Below are 15,720 nucleotides of genomic sequence, written 5' to 3'. Positions count from 1 at the left end.
TTAAAAGGGATGTGTTAATTAGCCCATTAAGGCCTTGTTAGTATCTTAGAGGTTCTGCTTGATCGATACACAGCAAAATCCTTCTAATTAAGTCTTGAGTCTCCTGTTTAAGAGGGAAGGGCTGGATGAGGGTGAGGGACAAGGCAGGGAGCAGCCACGTCGCCAGAGCTGCCATGGCCCCCACTGAGGGGACCGGTCCCAAAATGGGGGACACCAACCAGCGGGCCCCAGTGGCTGCTGAGATCCGTGGATCCGGAGGCATCCGGAGGTCTGCAAGGGGTGGCCGGGGGCCAGGAAAAGCCGAGCCTGGATGTTCATTCCGTTTCCTTGGGTCCGAGCGCGTTCAGGTCCATCCACTGCACGGGCGGGCAGAGCAGCTCGCTGTTCACCTGCGGGAAGAGGGGAGCACCGGTGACCTGCGTGGGTGCCCACAGTGGGGACAGCCTGGGGACACAGCCCGGGGCGACCTGCTGTCTTTATGGGACCCAGGCAGCAGCCAGGGTGAGACGCCGGCCCCAGCAGGGACGTGGCACCCAGTGTGCCCAAGCGGGTGGCACCGGCAGCATCGCTGGGGCTCGCAGGGGACACCAGGGCCCCAGGAACCCTCACTCTCGGGTTTCCAAGTTCCTTAGGGAAAATGCTGGGACCCTCCAAAGTCCAGGTGAAAAAAGACTGGCTAAAAAGCCAGAGCACCCCTTAACTCTACGCTAACAAATATCACAGCATATAAATATAAAAGCAAGGCCCAAGAGCTGCCCCCTTGTTGCCCACCCCGGGACGGTGCCACGACCAACCCATCCCCTGGCAGGGGCAGAGTTACCCAGGGGAAACCGTGAGCTCCAGTGTGCACCCAAAAGTGGCCTGGGGAGCCCACGCTGAGCCAGAGCACCCAGCTGCTGCGGGCGCAGGGGCAGGAGGAGGCGCCGCTCACCTTGGAAGCCAGGTACTGATCCAGGAGCAGGCACAGCTCCGAGTTCTGCTGCTGCAGCGCGGCCACCTCGCCGATCAGGCTGGCCCTCTGCGCGAGGACGTGGCTGTGCAAAAAGGGGCCCGTTAGCAGGGAGCAGCCTCGGGCCCGAGGCAGACAGGGAGCTGCTGGCTGGGGTGTCTGTGTGTGCCCAGCGCCGTGGGGACCTCGTGTGGGTCCTGCCCAGCTCCTGCCCGTGTGGGCAGCCGGGTTTGGCAGCCCGTGGGCCTGCAGGATCAGTAGGGCTGCCAGGCACTCACTGGTATCTCTCCAGTGCCACCAGCAGCGCGTCCCATAGCTTCAGCTTGGCCTCGGGGATGGCGTGTGCCAGGGCGTCCCAGTACTCGGCGTCCTTGGAGCTGTCCCGTCCCCGCCGCGAATCCTTGGCTGAATCGTCCTTCCCCCTGCGGGACGGAGAGAAAAGCTCTGGGGCTCCGGGCTCTGCGTGGGTGAGGAGCAACCCTCAACCCTCCGCTGCGCTGAGCACTGTTGCCATCATCACACAAATGAGCACAAGGGCATCGCGCCCCCGCTCACCTCAGCTTGTCAAAATCCCGCACGAACGCCTTGAGGATCCTTAGGATGTCGTCGGCACGGACGTACACGGAAGGAAGGGAGTCCCGCGAGGACGTCGGCTCGCACCTCTGGGAACCGGAGCCGTCCTCTGCTGCGGCTGCGACCGCGGCCAGGCCCTCGGGATCCTCCCTGGCCGGGCTCTCCTGGGCACCAGGCAAGGGAAGGCGGCACGATGGGCACTGTGCCCTTCCCACGGCCCTGCGTCCCCCCGGGAGCTGCAAGTTCTCCGGTTTGGAGGCCAGCTGGCACAGCCTGGGTCCAAACTCCCTCCCTAAACATCGTGGTCTCATTAAAACTCCCTACTGGGATCAGTCCCGCTGCATCTCCGTCAAGCAGCGACCCTGCAGCAGGGCTCTCCCCTGACCCTGAGCTGGGCCGGCCCTGGCCGGGCTGCTCTACTCGCCCTCAAAAGCAGAGCTTCTCCATGGTGTCCCTGCCCTGGGGTAACTCGTGTCCCTGCACAGGGATGGGCTGGCTGCCTTGGTTGGGACCCTCCACACCAGACCCTCCGGGCGGACTGTTAGGGTGGGCAGCCAAGGCTCTGTTCACATCCCTTGTCCAGATGCTTTGGGCCTGCTGTGCGGGGCTGTCCCACCCTGTCCTCCCTGGATGCTCAGGGCATGTTCTGCTCCCTCCTTCCTGCTCTGCCAGGCTCTCCCCACCACTGTCCCCGTCTGTCCCACCTGGGTGACAGTCACGTCCTGGGCTCTGTACTTCAGGAAGAAATCCACCAGCTCGTACAGGTCATCCTTGCTGTCAATCTCGAGGGCCTGGGGAGCAGAAGAGGCTGGTTAGAGTCCCCCAGAGACAGCACGGGAGCTAAACAGTATTTCCCTGGAGAAGAGGTGCCCCTCTGTGGAAGGGAAGGTCATTCTGAGGCTGTCTCCTCAGCTAAATATCCCCTGGGCAGCTAAATACCCCTTGTCCTGTCCACACAGACACAGGTAGAGGTGACACTCTCTCCTTGTGCAATTTTGCCTCTTCGAAGGCCATTCCTGTCTCCTCTAGATGAGCCAAGTCTTGTTGCTTATATATATCTGTCCTTCCTGCCATGCAGCCGGCCATTTCCTTGGGCCAGTTTTGGGACATGGTGTCCTACGCACGCAGCTTTCCCACGTGATCCCCTGCCTTTTCCCAGGAAAGGTTTCCCTGCAGCCTTAACGGGCCAGGCCCCAGCTCACAGCGAAGATGGAGTCGAGCTTCACGAGGGTGCGCTCGTGCTTCCCCAGCGGCTGCAGCAGCCTCAGCAGTTTGCTCTCAACGAGGAAGCCCTGGGGAGATAATGCAGAGAAAAGGGAACAGAGAAACAGTGAACATCGGTTGTGCCCAGCCCCAGCACAGCCAACAGGGAGAAAAACAGTCGGGGAGCCGGAACAGCCACCGTGTGCCATCGTGTGACTGTGCCAGGCTACAGCTGCAGGCTAGGAAGGGAGGGCAGCAGAGGTTGGGTGGCATGAGGACGTTCATCCCTAGCCAGGAGACCCTGGAACAGCCACCTAACAGGAACAGACAGGAGAGACATAAGGTCCCTCAGTGCCTCTTGCTGAAGAAGGGCTGCAAGGCCAGAGAAGGATGTGGCACTCGTTAATGCATCAGCACAGCAGTGGCCATGAGGACCTCCTGATGTCCATGGGCGTCCCTGAAGAGGGGATACACAACCTGGGCCATCACACGCCCAGTTTTGTTGGCCATGCCCTGTGCTGCCCCCAGGGGCAGTTAGACACCTTGTCCCCATGCTCTGGGCCTGCCCGTGCTGCTCAAGGCTTACGCTGCACCTTCCACGCACCGACTCATCGCTCACGAGCTCCAGGATCCTCTTGACAGTCTTTCTGGAGATATTTTGCAGAGGTGACACTCGATCCTCAGCCTTTTCTGGGTTCTCACTTCCTCCTTCTCCGCTGGCCATTTCTTCCTTCCCCTTTTCTCTTCCTTCCTCCTCCTGCGCCCCACAGCTGCTCTCTGAAACACGGAGCAAGAAGGGCGAGCAAAAGGTCTGTGTGCTCTGATCGTGCTCCCGTGCCGGCCTGAGCCACGAGGGGAGCCATGCTGGGGCCCTGAGGCCCAGGAAGCCTCACTGAGGCCCAGGGATGTGAGGTGGCTTCCACAAACAGAAACACGAGGTCAAGCACAGATCTCACGAGCGGGACACGGACCAGCCTCGGCCGGGGCTCAAATGGTTGGTGACATCCCCCAGCTCTAGGGAACGGGGATTTACCATCATCTAGCAGGGCTCTCTGACCAGCATGAGCAGGTGACAATAGTCCCTTAACCCACCTGTGTCCCTTAGCCTCCCCCTCCAAGCAATGGCAAAGAAAGGAGTGACCAAGAGGATGGGAGGGTCTCCAAGTGCCACAGGGGCACCAAGGCTTTGTGTCTCACCTGCCAGCAGCTCCGCGGCCAGCTTGGAGGCAGAGCTCTTGGTTTTGCAGTCCCTGAGGGGGCCGATGTTGTTCAGGAACCAGGGCCGAGGCTCTTCCCAGGGCAGCCCCAGCTGCTGGGTGTGGATGATGCGGTCCGCGTCGAAGGCTCTGCGTATCAGCCCTTTGGCTTCCTCCTCGTTCATGAGCCAGACCTCCGTGAACTTCTCCGCGTCGCTGACAGCAAAATGCCTGCGTGGAAGGGAGACAGCTCGTGGAAACGGCCCCCGTGCCCCAGGGCAGTGCGGCAGCTTCTCTCTGCACCTCGCTCAGCTGCTCCGAGGCCTCCAGCCAGGTCTCGTGGTGGGTGATGGCCAGGCCTCCACACACACAACCCACCTCATCATCTTCTGCAGCTCCTTACACTGCTCCACGAGGCGCTCGTAGTCGGCTGCCAGGTTCTGGTTCTCCTCCCTGAGTTGCTTCTCCTGTTTGGCCAGTTTCCTTCTCAGGTTATTGAGCACGTCGTGAAGCCTGGAAGGGGAGAGCAAGGCAGGGAATCTCTGAGGAGGGCACCCAGCTTGTATGAAGGCTTTGGGACTTGGGGCTACCTATCTGCTAGTGACCACCCAGCACCAAGGCCTGACCACGGTCTCTGAGCTGCTAAGGCAGAGCCCTGAGAAGAGACTGTTCTTTACCTGTTGAGCTTCCTCTTCTGCTGGGATTTGATGATGGTGTTCTCCTCATCTTGCTTTTTGAGCACCTGAAGGTTGTACTCCAGCTTCTCCTGGTTCAGCTGATAGGTGGCTTTCACCTTCTGGAGCTGCTCCTCCAGGGTCTGCCATTTCAAATAGCATAAAACACGCCAGGCCATGAATGAAGGGCACAGCGATGCCTGGAAGCTACTGATCCTACATCCCCAAATCCCCTCTTCACATGCACGTTTCTCCCATGCACGTGGGCCGCATGGCATGTGCTGGAGCTGAGGTGAGGGATGGAGGTGCTGCTTGTCCAGGGTGCCTCAGAATGGGGAAGGGGCTGAGGTTGCCCTCAGCAATTCCGTGGTGGGGCACTAACTTGGGCCTCTCTCCTCAACCCATCTGCTCATTTTCATGGTGTTTTAGGAACTACTTGACTCTGAAACCTCTATCAGTTGGAGCTGAAGGGAAGCTGGGGAAAGGGACACACAGGACAGCCCTAAAAGCCACTGGGAACAAGTGCAGGGGAGACACATGTGATGAGGGGAATGCCAGCCACAGGCCTCACAGGTCCACGTGCATGAGTGGTAGCATCCAGGTTTAATTCTCTAGTCTAAGTGTCTCCCACACAACAGAGGATAGTGCAGAAATCTGACACTGAAAATCTTATAATGCAGTCTTATTTGCATTATTTTATAATGCAAATCTTACAGTGCTTTGCTGGGGAGGTCTGTAACGCTTGATTAAAGCTACCCCTAAAGCCATGCACCAAAGCTGACTTTCAGCAAGCCCTTGCCATCTCTATGTCTTCCTTGCATGGAGTCTCAACGGCTCAAACCTAAATCTGAATCTCAGTTTAAATGTTCTCTGCCCCAACTCAAACCCAAGATATCTTCTTGCATCTACAGTGGACACAAAGAGGAGGCCATTCTCCTTACATATATATATATATGTATATTCAAAGACTTATCACTTTCCCACAGAAATCTCTTTCCTGCTCTGAACAGCCTCAGACTTTCAGCCTTTCTCATGGGTCATTTATCTCAGCTCCCTTTGGCCTGTTCTAGGCTCTCTCCCATCTCCTCTAGCTCCTGCCAACCTGGACACAGGCACAAAGGAGAGAGGAATAGTTAGTTACCTCCCTGTCTCACGTACAGTGTTCCCCCAGCTACAGCTGAAGATGTCAGGTGCCTTTTTGCAACAGCCCCATATTTCCATTTGTGAACCTTGATCCCCAAAGTGCTGCTGCCTCCCTCCCCTGGGCAATTTGGGAATGTTACACGTGCTCTGTCACCCTCCACGTTATCAACATGAAGAAACTGCAAACTCAGGATTGCCCCACTGAACTTGCCCTTCCAGTCTGATGGGGACCTGCGGACAGTTACATCTCACGTATGCTTCACTGCAAAACCTCCTGCAGGTTGTTTCCAGTCCATATTTCCAGGATTTCCTCTGAAGATTCCCCATGGGAAATATCATGGGCCTCCCTGAAGGCCAGGAACATGTCCCCCAAAGAGTTTCTCCATGCCCTCCCACGTGGCACACAGCCCCTTCTGTACCTGCACGTTAGACTCCAGCTGGCTCTTCATGGTGTTATACTCCTCCACACCCTGCACGTGCAGCTGATTCAACTGCTTCTCAAACTCTTCCACCTTTTTCATACGGGCAGCCAGGTCTTCCAGCTACGGGCACAAGAAGAGTCTTATCCACCAGCAGCAACAGCTTTCCCCATGGTCCAACTTTTGGGCATCCTAAGCAAAGCCACGCACAGAATTCCCAGGCAGAGCGGGCCACAAATGTGCCAAGTTCTTAGGACCCAGCTGCCTTTTAGCACACAGTGTCTTTGGGGGCAGCTCTGTGCTGGACAGCAACACTGGTCGTGTTATAAACCGCAGGGTCACGTTACCTCCTGCGCGTTGTGGGCCTGGATGGTTTCCTCCCATTTCTTCTTGTTGTCATCCAGCAGCTCTCGGCGCTCTAGCTCAAACGCTTTCTGCAAAGGCAAGAGAGCCCTTCGGCAGCACAAGCTCCTGCTTCTGCAGCAGTCTGGGCCAGCAGCCTTTGGGCCAGGACTAGCCCCACACTGTTGCTGTCCACTGAACACACTGGTCTCCACCAGTGGAGACCTTACACTGCCACTACCAGTCCCCCAGAGATGAGATAGATGCTCTTGGGGTCAGTAATTCCTCAAGTTCACTGGAAATCATTCTCCAGTGATTAGCAGAGGAACTTGATTTCACCTAGGAGGACATCACATTAAGAGGAGAGGTGCCCTTCCTGCAACAAGCGTAGGCCTGACTCGTGCAGTGGGACCTTCTGGCCTGTGCTCTGCAGAAAGTCAGGCCAAACAACCACCATGTTCCCTTATAGCTTTTACAGAGAAGAACAACCACCCAGCATGCAGCAAGGGCTTTCACATGCTCCTGACTTGCTCTACACTCACACAGTTGTTCACATGAAGGGCTCCAGCATCATACAAGACATCAGACCCACTGCCCTGGACAGCAGCCAGTGCAACAAGCCTGCGGCTTGTTTGTGGCAGACACAGATAAAGTGGGTGCAGGTTTCCTCACTGGACTCTTTCTCCAACAAATTAATTGGCTAACCTCAATCTGTAGAAGTTCATGACGATAGTTTTTCAGCATGTTCCTGATCTGCTCCTCCATTCTCTCTGAAAGGAGGTGGATATCATCTGACTGCTTCCTCAGGGCATACACATATTGCTCATCTTTGCTTTTGAGCTCCTGGAAGAGAAGAGCAGAGGCTCAAAATGAAGTATTTTCCCAGAAACCGTCAGAGACTAACTGAGAGGCTACGATCCAGGCGCTGCCCTTCCCAAGTACAGCAGATGATGAGGGTGAAGGACCAGAGGGTCAAGAACATGCCATGGGGAAGACCATTTCCCCCTTGAGATGCTCCTCCTCTCCCATCTTGCTGTTTTCCTGCTGTGCCTTACTACTCCAGGACACACATCCATCCCTGGACTCACTGGCAACACATGGATGTTCTCAGTGGTGGCCAGCAACAGGACAAGGGGTAATGGGTACAAGTTGAAACACAGGAAATTCCATGTCCATGTGAGGAAGAACTTCTTTCCTGTGAGGGTGCCAGAGCCCTGGCACAGGCTGCCAAGAGAGGCTGTGGAGGCTCCTTCTCTGGAGATCTTCAAACCTGCCTGGATGCCCCCCTGTGCCCCGTGCTCTGGGTGTCCCTGCTGCAGCAGGGGGATTGGACTGGATGATCCCCAGAGGTCCCTTCCAACCTCATCCATTCTGGGATTCCGGGATCCCAAAGCCGAGGTGGCCCCACGTCCTCGCCCGGCGCCCGCGCTACCTGCTGCAGTTCCCCGATGAGCTTGTTCTTCTCCTCCAGGAGCAGCGTGCACTGCCGCTGCTGCTGGTTCAGCAGCTCCCACAGCTCCTGCGGGATTTTCTTCTCCTCGGCCGAGGCCCATTTGGAGGCGATCTCTTCAAACTTGCAGGTGTTGGTCTTGGCTTCATTCTCCAGCCTCTCCACCCTGCAGACAGGAGGGAGACCCAGGCAAATGCAAGGGGGGCAGCACGGCTGCTGCAGCCACAGCCCGATGCCCAAGCCACATCCAGCACCGCAAGAGCATTTTCCTGGGAAAATCATCTTGAATTCCAAGTGCCATAAAGATTCCAGCTACACAGTCTGCCCCGATGCAGCAGCGAGGGCAGAATCAGCAGATCCTGTCTGAAGGAAGGGCCTGCAGGATGCCAGCTCTGCCCCTGCCCGACGCTCTCACAACCACTTACCTGGGGAGCAGAGAGCTCAGCCAAGCAGTGGTCACCTCTGCAGGGCCATCTCTTGGCAAGAGCTGTTGGACAAGTGGTGCCCAACAGCCTCCTGGCTGCGTCTAACCAGGAAATCCAACTGCCCAAGGACAATCCTTCAGTGTCAAAGCCAAGTGCTGCAGAACAACCCCTGTCTGTATCGTGAAACACTCTTCCAAGCAGGGGCCCATCCATATGTCCTTGGGGACGGTCCTTGTGCCAGGCTAACCCCTGCCTGGGGATGGGGCAGGGCTCATCCGTGTGGGCTACAGTCGTGCCAAGGAACAGGCACGCTGCTCCCACACACCCAGACCCGCTCTAGGGGCTGGTTTCCAAGCCCAGCACCTGCTTCTTTAATAGGATTCCCAGTGGGAAACCATCGGAGCAAGGGACAGGCAGCGGCTACAACCAGGCCTGCTCCTGCAAGCTGTTCCTGCAGTGCCACCCAAAGGCAACCAGGAGCGAGGACGGCTGGACTCAATCATCTGGAAGGTCTTTTCCAACCATAATGATTCTGGGATTTTAGGACTCTGCGTTTCCTGGCAGAGCCGCCCTCACCGAAACCTCACGCTCCTTTGGAGAGAGCTCAACTTCTCCAGCGAAGCAGGACAGGTTTGTGAGGCCACCTGGGCAGAACTGGGGAATAACTCAAGCTGGAAGAGCCCCTGGAATACTTGGGCTCCTGCTTGCAGCTTCCCCATCGGAGCAGGCTATGCAGGACCTTGTCCAGGCAAATTCTGGGCATCTCCAGAGCATCACAGGCCCTCGTCCCAGAATTTGGCCACTCTGCGAATGTCTTAGTATCCAATTTCTCAAATTAGGAGAGCCCCAAGTTCTCATTCCTCACATGGGGCAGCCAGCACACAGGGCTCTCCCGGCACATCCTCACGATGTGGTTAATAACTATCCTTATCTCCGCTACCAGAGGGCAACCTCTGGAAACAGAAGGCGCCAGGACACAGTGCTCTGGCTGTGATGCCCCATGACCTGCTGCAATTTGCAACCTCTCCAGGAAGTCTTGACAAATTAGACCTCCCCATGGCTCTAGATTTGCTCTTTGCTGTAAACTCAAAGCCTGTCTTGAAATAGTTACAGAAGTGGCTCCAAGTTAATCATTTAACTCATTTGGGTGCTTCAGGCCACAGACAGGGACACTCGGCATCACACACACAATCATTCCAGGACCATCATTTCCTTTTCTGTCCATTCTAGGTGAAACCACACGTCACGAGGGAACCTCCTCGACCAGCTGGATCAAGAGGATGTGGCATTAGACTGCAGCTGGGACATGGGTTACTTACTGAGATCCCTTTTAGTGCAGGCTGGCGTGTTCCCCCTCTCGCTGCCCCCAGTGCCACCTCCTCTGTGTCCTAAGTTCAGTGGAGCTCAGTGGCAAACAAGAAGTGAGGGCAGCTATGCCAACCTTCTGGAGCAGCTGCACGTGTTGCAGCATTCCTGGTGGGAAGCCGGGAGCCCAGGATGCTTCTCATGATGTGGAGCTGAAGGTGCGATGGGTTTGGAGGAGATGGGTAACCAGCTGGGCTGTAGGACAGTGGTGCCACCTCCTGCAGCCACCTTGGCTTGGGGTGCTCTGTAAAGAGTCAGCTGGCCACAACGTGTGTCAGGATGGGATTTTTTTGCCCTTGAACATAAAATCAGCACAGCCCTAGGTCCTAAGGTTTAACGAAGCATCCCTGCGTGGTGAGAGCTGGGATGTCCCTTGGAGGAGCCGCGTTGGGAGCAGAGTGAACGTCCTCCCAGCAGCGCAGACCCACAGCCCCTCACCTCTGCAGCTTCAGCTCGGCCTCCTCTGCCCTCCTCTGCGCTTCCCTCGAGTCGGCAGCCACCTGGATGTTTGTCACCAGCTGCGTGCCTTCAAAGAGCAGCTTGGCCAGCCTCTGCGAAGGAGAGAGCCTGTCCCAACAGCCGAGCTCCACAGATGGATGCGCAGTTTGTCAAGGGGAAATCACAGCCTTAAGATCCTGCCCAAGAACCACCTCCCTCCCCGTGCTGAGGAGTTTGTGTCACCGCCGCTCCCCACGCTAATGCTGCTGTGTGACACTACACTTAAAAGGAGGGCAAAGCCAAGGCCAAGGACCCGGGAGGACTTTCCTATCTCGGTACCGCACCTGCCTGCTCTCCTCAACCTGCTTGTGGCTTCCTCTCTGCTCCTTCTCCTCCTCCTCAGTCTTCTTTGCCTCCGCATCTTCTCCAAGGGCCTCCCTGGACAGCGGGAAGCAAAAGGACAGGGGGTGGCACTGCCCACCTCTGGTTGAGACCAAAGAAAGGGGGATTCTGCGGTAAAATCCTACCCCAGGGAGGTCCCCAAGCCTGGTCTGGGGAAAGACAGGATCAGACCCAGCTCCTGCTCAGGGGAGGTTCAGCCCGGCCAGGTTGGGGGGACAGGGAAGGACCCCAGTTCAGCCTGGGCTTGGAGGTAGGTTTGCTCCATTGCTCATGGGCTGGACAAGGCCGGGGGTGTCACTGATGGGGGCTGAGCCAGGAGGTCACTGCCCTGGTGCCACTTACACCCCAGGAGGGGGGATATCACTGGGGTATCCGGGTACAGGAACCAGCCGGCTGTCAGTTCAGGCGAGGCCTGCACACAGCAGCGCTTGGGAAGGAGCTGTCCCTGACCCGTTACCGACCCGGGGGGCAGGACCCGGACCGAGGGTGACAACGCGGGCCGCGTTCCGCCCGTCTCTCACCGGCGCTTGGCGTCGAGGCGGGCGGCGATGCGGCGGCGGCGCGCGGCGATGCGCTCCTCGGGCCCGGGGGTGATGAGGGCCGGGCCCGGGCCCCGCCGCCGCCCCTGCAGCGCCAGCGCCGCCGCCGCCTCCGCGCCCGCCTCGCGGCTCATGCGGCCCCGCGACCGCCTCCCGGGAACGCGGCCCCGCGTTGCTCGGCAACGCCGCCACTGCGCATGCGCGCGACCGCCGCCCCGCCCGCGCCGCGGCGTGTTGCTAGGCAACACTGTCAGTGCGCATGCGCGCTGCCCGCTCCCTGTCTACGCGGCGGTCAACGCGGCCTCGCGTTGCGTGGCAACGCTGTCAGTGCGCATGCGCGCTGCCGGCTCCCTGTCTACACGGCGGTCAATGCGGCCCCGCGTTGCTTGGCAACACTGTCAGTTGCGCATGCGCGCTGCCGGCTCCGGTGGAGCGGGCGTGCGGCTGTTGTGAGGGGAGGGGGGAATGGCGGGGGGTGACGGGGGCTGCTGCTGAGGGAATGGGACATTTCGGTGGTGCCTCGTGTACCCCGCGGTCCTGGACAGTTCGCCAGCGCATGGGACACGGTGTCACTGACTGCTGACAGTTGGGGGCACAGTGGGGAGGAGCCCGAGTCTGCCCTGGGGATGGGGAGCCCTCACGGGGGGCTGTGGCCTGGCACTGTGAGGCCAAGGCATAAGAGGCAGGGGGAGGGCGATGAGTGGGAATAAAAAAAAAGGTTTGAGAGGGTAACAGGAGAAGAAGAGTGAGGAAAATCTTCCCTGTGTCATGGGCTGCACTGGGACCCCCAGGCTGGACAGCAGAGCCCAGAGGGTGGTCATAGATGGGGCCGAGTCTGGTCGGAGGCCTGTGCTCAGTGGTGTCCTGCGGGGTCAGCACTGGGCCTGGTGCTGTTCAACTTGTTCACCAGGGGCTTGGGCGAGGGCACAGAGGGCACCCTCAGCAAGTTTGCAGATGACACCAACCTGCGAGGAGTGGCCAAGACGCCAGGGGACTGTGCTGTCATTCAGAGAGACCTGGACAGGATGGAGAGTTGGGCAGAGAGGAACCTCATGAGGTTCAACAAGGACAAATGCAGAGTCCTGCCCCTGGGGAGGAATAACCCCAGGCACCAGCACAGATGAGGGGTTGACCTGCTGGAAAGCAGCTCCATGGAGAGGGATTTGGGAGTCCTGGTTGACACCAAGTTCCCCGTGAGGCAGCAACGTGCCCTGGTGGCCAAGAAGGCCAATGGGCTCCTGGCTGCAGTGAGAGGAGCATTGGCAGCAGGGCCAGGGAGGGGATCCTGCCCCTCTGCTCAGCCCTGGGGAGGCACCTGGAGCACTGGGGGCAGCTCTGGGCTCCCCAGGACAAGAGGGACGTGGAGCTGCTAGAGAGGGGCCAGCGCGGGGTCACAAAGATGATGAATTGCTCCATTCAATATGTACGATCCATTCAATATGTACGATTGCTCCAGTCAATATGTAAGACACATTGCAGGATTTACACACCAATCAAGCAGTTGGCTTCCCTCACCAGAGCTTGTCCCAAGGGCACCACGTGGGCACTATTGAAAGTTGGGATGCTTGTAATCCCCTACCCAGCATCGAAGCCTTTCCCCTCATTCATGGAGGGCCCCTTGCGCTTTTGGAGAGGTGACAGTGCTGAGAGCCCGAGAGAGCTGGGTGGTTGTGAAGGACCTGGGGAGCAGCTGGCCCCAGGGGCTCCTGCTTTGGGGTTTGGAGGGGATGATTCCAAGGTGTCCGGGCGGAGAGCGTGTGGGGTGAAATCTTGGCGCTGTTTAGCTCGGAAAGACGAGTCTCCTTGCGCAGGAGCTCGCACGGACACGTTTATTGGCACTGCTCCTGCGCATCAAAGACCATGGCGTGGAAGAGCACATGGAGGTGGCACCACCAGTCCCGCGCGCCCCGGCCCTGCCCCGTGCCCGTGAAGTCCACCAAAGGCAGGGGCTGCCGGGCCACGCTGCGTAGCCGGGCCACGGAGACCGGGGAGGGCAGCCGTGCCCAGGGTGGCAGCGTCATAGAATCACAGAGTGCTCAATGTTGGAAGAGACCTCTAGAGGTCATCTAGTCCAACCCCCCTGCACACGCAGGGTCACCTAGAGCACGTGGCACAGGGCTGCGTCCAAGCGGGTTTGAAGATCTCCAGAGAAGGAGACTCCACAACCTCTCTGGGCAGCCTGTTCCAGTGCTCTGGCACCCTCACTGGCAAGAAATTTTTCCTTAAGTTCCTGTGGAACTTTCGATGCTTCAGTTTCCGGCCATTACCTCTAGTTCTGTCGGTGGCCACCACTGAAAAGAGGCCAGCACCATCCTCCTCACTGCCTCCCTTGAGGTACTTCTAGACACTGCTCAGGTCCCCTCTCAGCCTTCTCTTCTCCAGGCTGAACAGGCCCAGCTCCCTCAGCCTCTCCTCATAGGGCAGATGTTCCAGGCCCCTGATCATCCTCGTCGCCCTGCGCTGGACTCTCTCCAGCAGCTCCACATCCCTCTTGTCCTGTGGAGCCCAGAACTGGACACAATACTCCAGATGCGGCCTCACCAGGGCTGAGTAGAGGGGCAGGATCCCCTCCCTCGACCTGCTGGAGACGCTCTTCTTAATGCAGCCCAGGATCCCATTGGCCTTCTTGGCCACAAGGACACACTGCTGCCTCATGGTCAACTTATCATCCACCATGACACCCAGGTCTTTCTCTGCAGAGCTGCTCTCTAGAAGGTCGGTCCCCAGCCTGTACTGGTGTCTGGGGTTATTCCTCCCCAGGTGCAGAACCTTGCACTTGGCCTTGTTGAATTGCATGAGGTTTTTCACCGCCCAGTTGTCCAGTCTGTCCAGGTCCCTCTGGATGGCAGTGCAGCCCTCTGGGGTATCGGCTAGTCCTCCCTGTCACCGTGGCGGCTGGCGATGGAGACGTCCTCGGCGCTTCTGCCTGCCCCTCTGCGCTGCTGCTGCGGGGGACAGAGCTCACGGCGGGCGACTCGTCGCGACTCGCCACTCCATGGCGCGGGGTTGTGATGTGATGGTGACACCACATTGATACCTCTGCATCTGATGACCCCTATGGCCTGGGGCTGCGATGCGATGGTGACACCAAGGCCCCACATAACGTCACGTGCAGTGGACTCCCGCAGGGCCCTCCCGTGAAGGGGAAGGGGTCTCATCCCCGAGGGGATCATGCTGTCCCCAGAGCCACGCGTGCCCCAACCCTGGTGAGCCCGGCCTTGCTGCGCAAGTGCCGCCGGCTGTGGCTGCATCCCGGCTCCACGCACAGGCCCCGGCACAGCCACGGAGTGGGGCCTGCTGTGTCCACCCGTGGGCCCGGAGGCTGCTGGTGGCCTCGCGATGGGCTCCAGAACCATGGGGAGCTCCCCAGGCACCACAGCGGCTCTGGGCTGGGTGACACCTGCAGCGCTGGCCCCGTCAGCCATTTTGTGGCAGTGACGTCCCCACCAGCGGCCTCTTCTCCCCTGTGAGGACACGGGGCGCTGGGCTCCGCGGACCCTCGTGCTGCTCACGGCCTTGGCAGCCGCTTCCCAGCTCCCTTCTCCATGACAACTCCCAGGGCGAAAACCATGGCAACCCCTTGGTAACGGTGTAGGCACCTCCGCCCGTGTCCCAGGAGCTCGCGGAGCGGCTCGGAGTGGCCTGGGGAGGACCCTGCGGCCGGGAACGCTCTTCCCGCTTCTGGCTAGCTTGGAAGAGCAGCTTTAGGGAAGAGCCCATGGTGGCAACACCACCGGCCCCTCAGCAGGGTGGTGTCTGCCCCCCGCTTCTATCCGTGTCTTTTATGGACCTTCCAGAAGCTTCCACCCATTAAAGGTCAATCCCTAAACCTCTCCGTTCCTGGCGGGCTGCTGCTCTGCTCCGCTCGCGCCAAAGGGGTGCTCGGATCCTGCCTTTGCCAGTGCCCCCACTCACGGCTTGTCCTGCGAGAAGGTCCTGAAGCAATAGGGAAACCAGGGATGGTCGTTGCCGGCTCCTTGGGCGGCCGTGCCCAAAACACAGCGGTCTGGGGATGCCGGGTGCTCCCCTGGCAGGAGCTGGGACCCGGTGGCCTCAGGCCAAGGCCCAGGTCTTTGCTCGGCCCGTGCCCTGGGCTGCCTAGGAGGGACATCCCCATGGGCATTTTTCATGGTGTCTCTGCCCCAAGGAGCGCGTGCTGTGCCCGGAGCAGCAGGTGTCACCCCGCAAGGGTCCCCTCCTCCAGACGGGGTTCCTGCTGTGCTGGCCCGGGTCGCCTTGTGGGTGTCCGTAGGAAAGGCCACCTTGGCAGCTCTCCTGGTGGCCCTGGTGCTTCCATCCCCACAAGGCCCCTGCGGCAGCCCCTCGGTGCTGGGGTGAGATGCTGGTGGCCTTGGCAGCAGCCTCCCCACTTCCAGCCTCCTCGTTTTTCCATGGCAACCCCAGACACGAAAACCATGGCAACCCCTTGGCAACAGCACAGGCAACTGCGCTGGTTTCTACAAGCCGGGGCCCAATGCGGGGCGAATACCCGGGTGTACCAACGCCAGGAGTTCCCTTCCTCGGCCCTTACCCCGCTGACTCGTTGCTGGTGATGGAGGAGAAGGGGTTGTCTTTCAGGCCCAAGTCAACCAGATGTGGTCA

The 15,720-nt window shown here is 59.1% G+C and overlaps 1 protein-coding gene across 1 annotated transcript; it reads right to left on the bottom strand.

Annotated features, from left to right (window-relative positions):
* Positions 1–281: 281 nt before the first annotated feature.
* DRC1 (dynein regulatory complex subunit 1) lies at positions 282–11,252 on the bottom strand. The gene is made up of 17 exons (XM_088528560.1): positions 11,101–11,252; positions 10,522–10,615; positions 10,178–10,290; positions 7,932–8,115; positions 7,205–7,342; positions 6,505–6,591; positions 6,158–6,280; positions 4,599–4,738; positions 4,300–4,434; positions 3,923–4,152; positions 3,330–3,502; positions 2,725–2,814; positions 2,206–2,313; positions 1,505–1,722; positions 1,228–1,371; positions 932–1,034; positions 282–389 (listed from the first exon to the last, which is right to left on the bottom strand). Exons 1-17 carry the CDS (start codon positions 11,250–11,252, stop codon positions 315–317), a joined length of 2,307 nt encoding a protein of 768 aa, XP_088384686.1. The 3' UTR covers positions 282–314.
* Positions 11,253–15,720: the final 4,468 nt, after the last annotated feature.

The sequence above is a fragment of the Tinamus guttatus genome, unplaced genomic scaffold (genome assembly GCF_059628265.1).
Source record: "Tinamus guttatus ecotype Peru unplaced genomic scaffold, ASM5962826v1 Tinamus_guttatus_pri_ptg000312l, whole genome shotgun sequence".
In the NCBI taxonomy this organism is placed as follows: Eukaryota; Metazoa; Chordata; class Aves; order Tinamiformes; family Tinamidae; genus Tinamus; species Tinamus guttatus.
The sequence above is the reverse complement of the archived record's forward strand: the minus strand, read 5'-3'. Positions and strand labels throughout refer to the sequence as shown.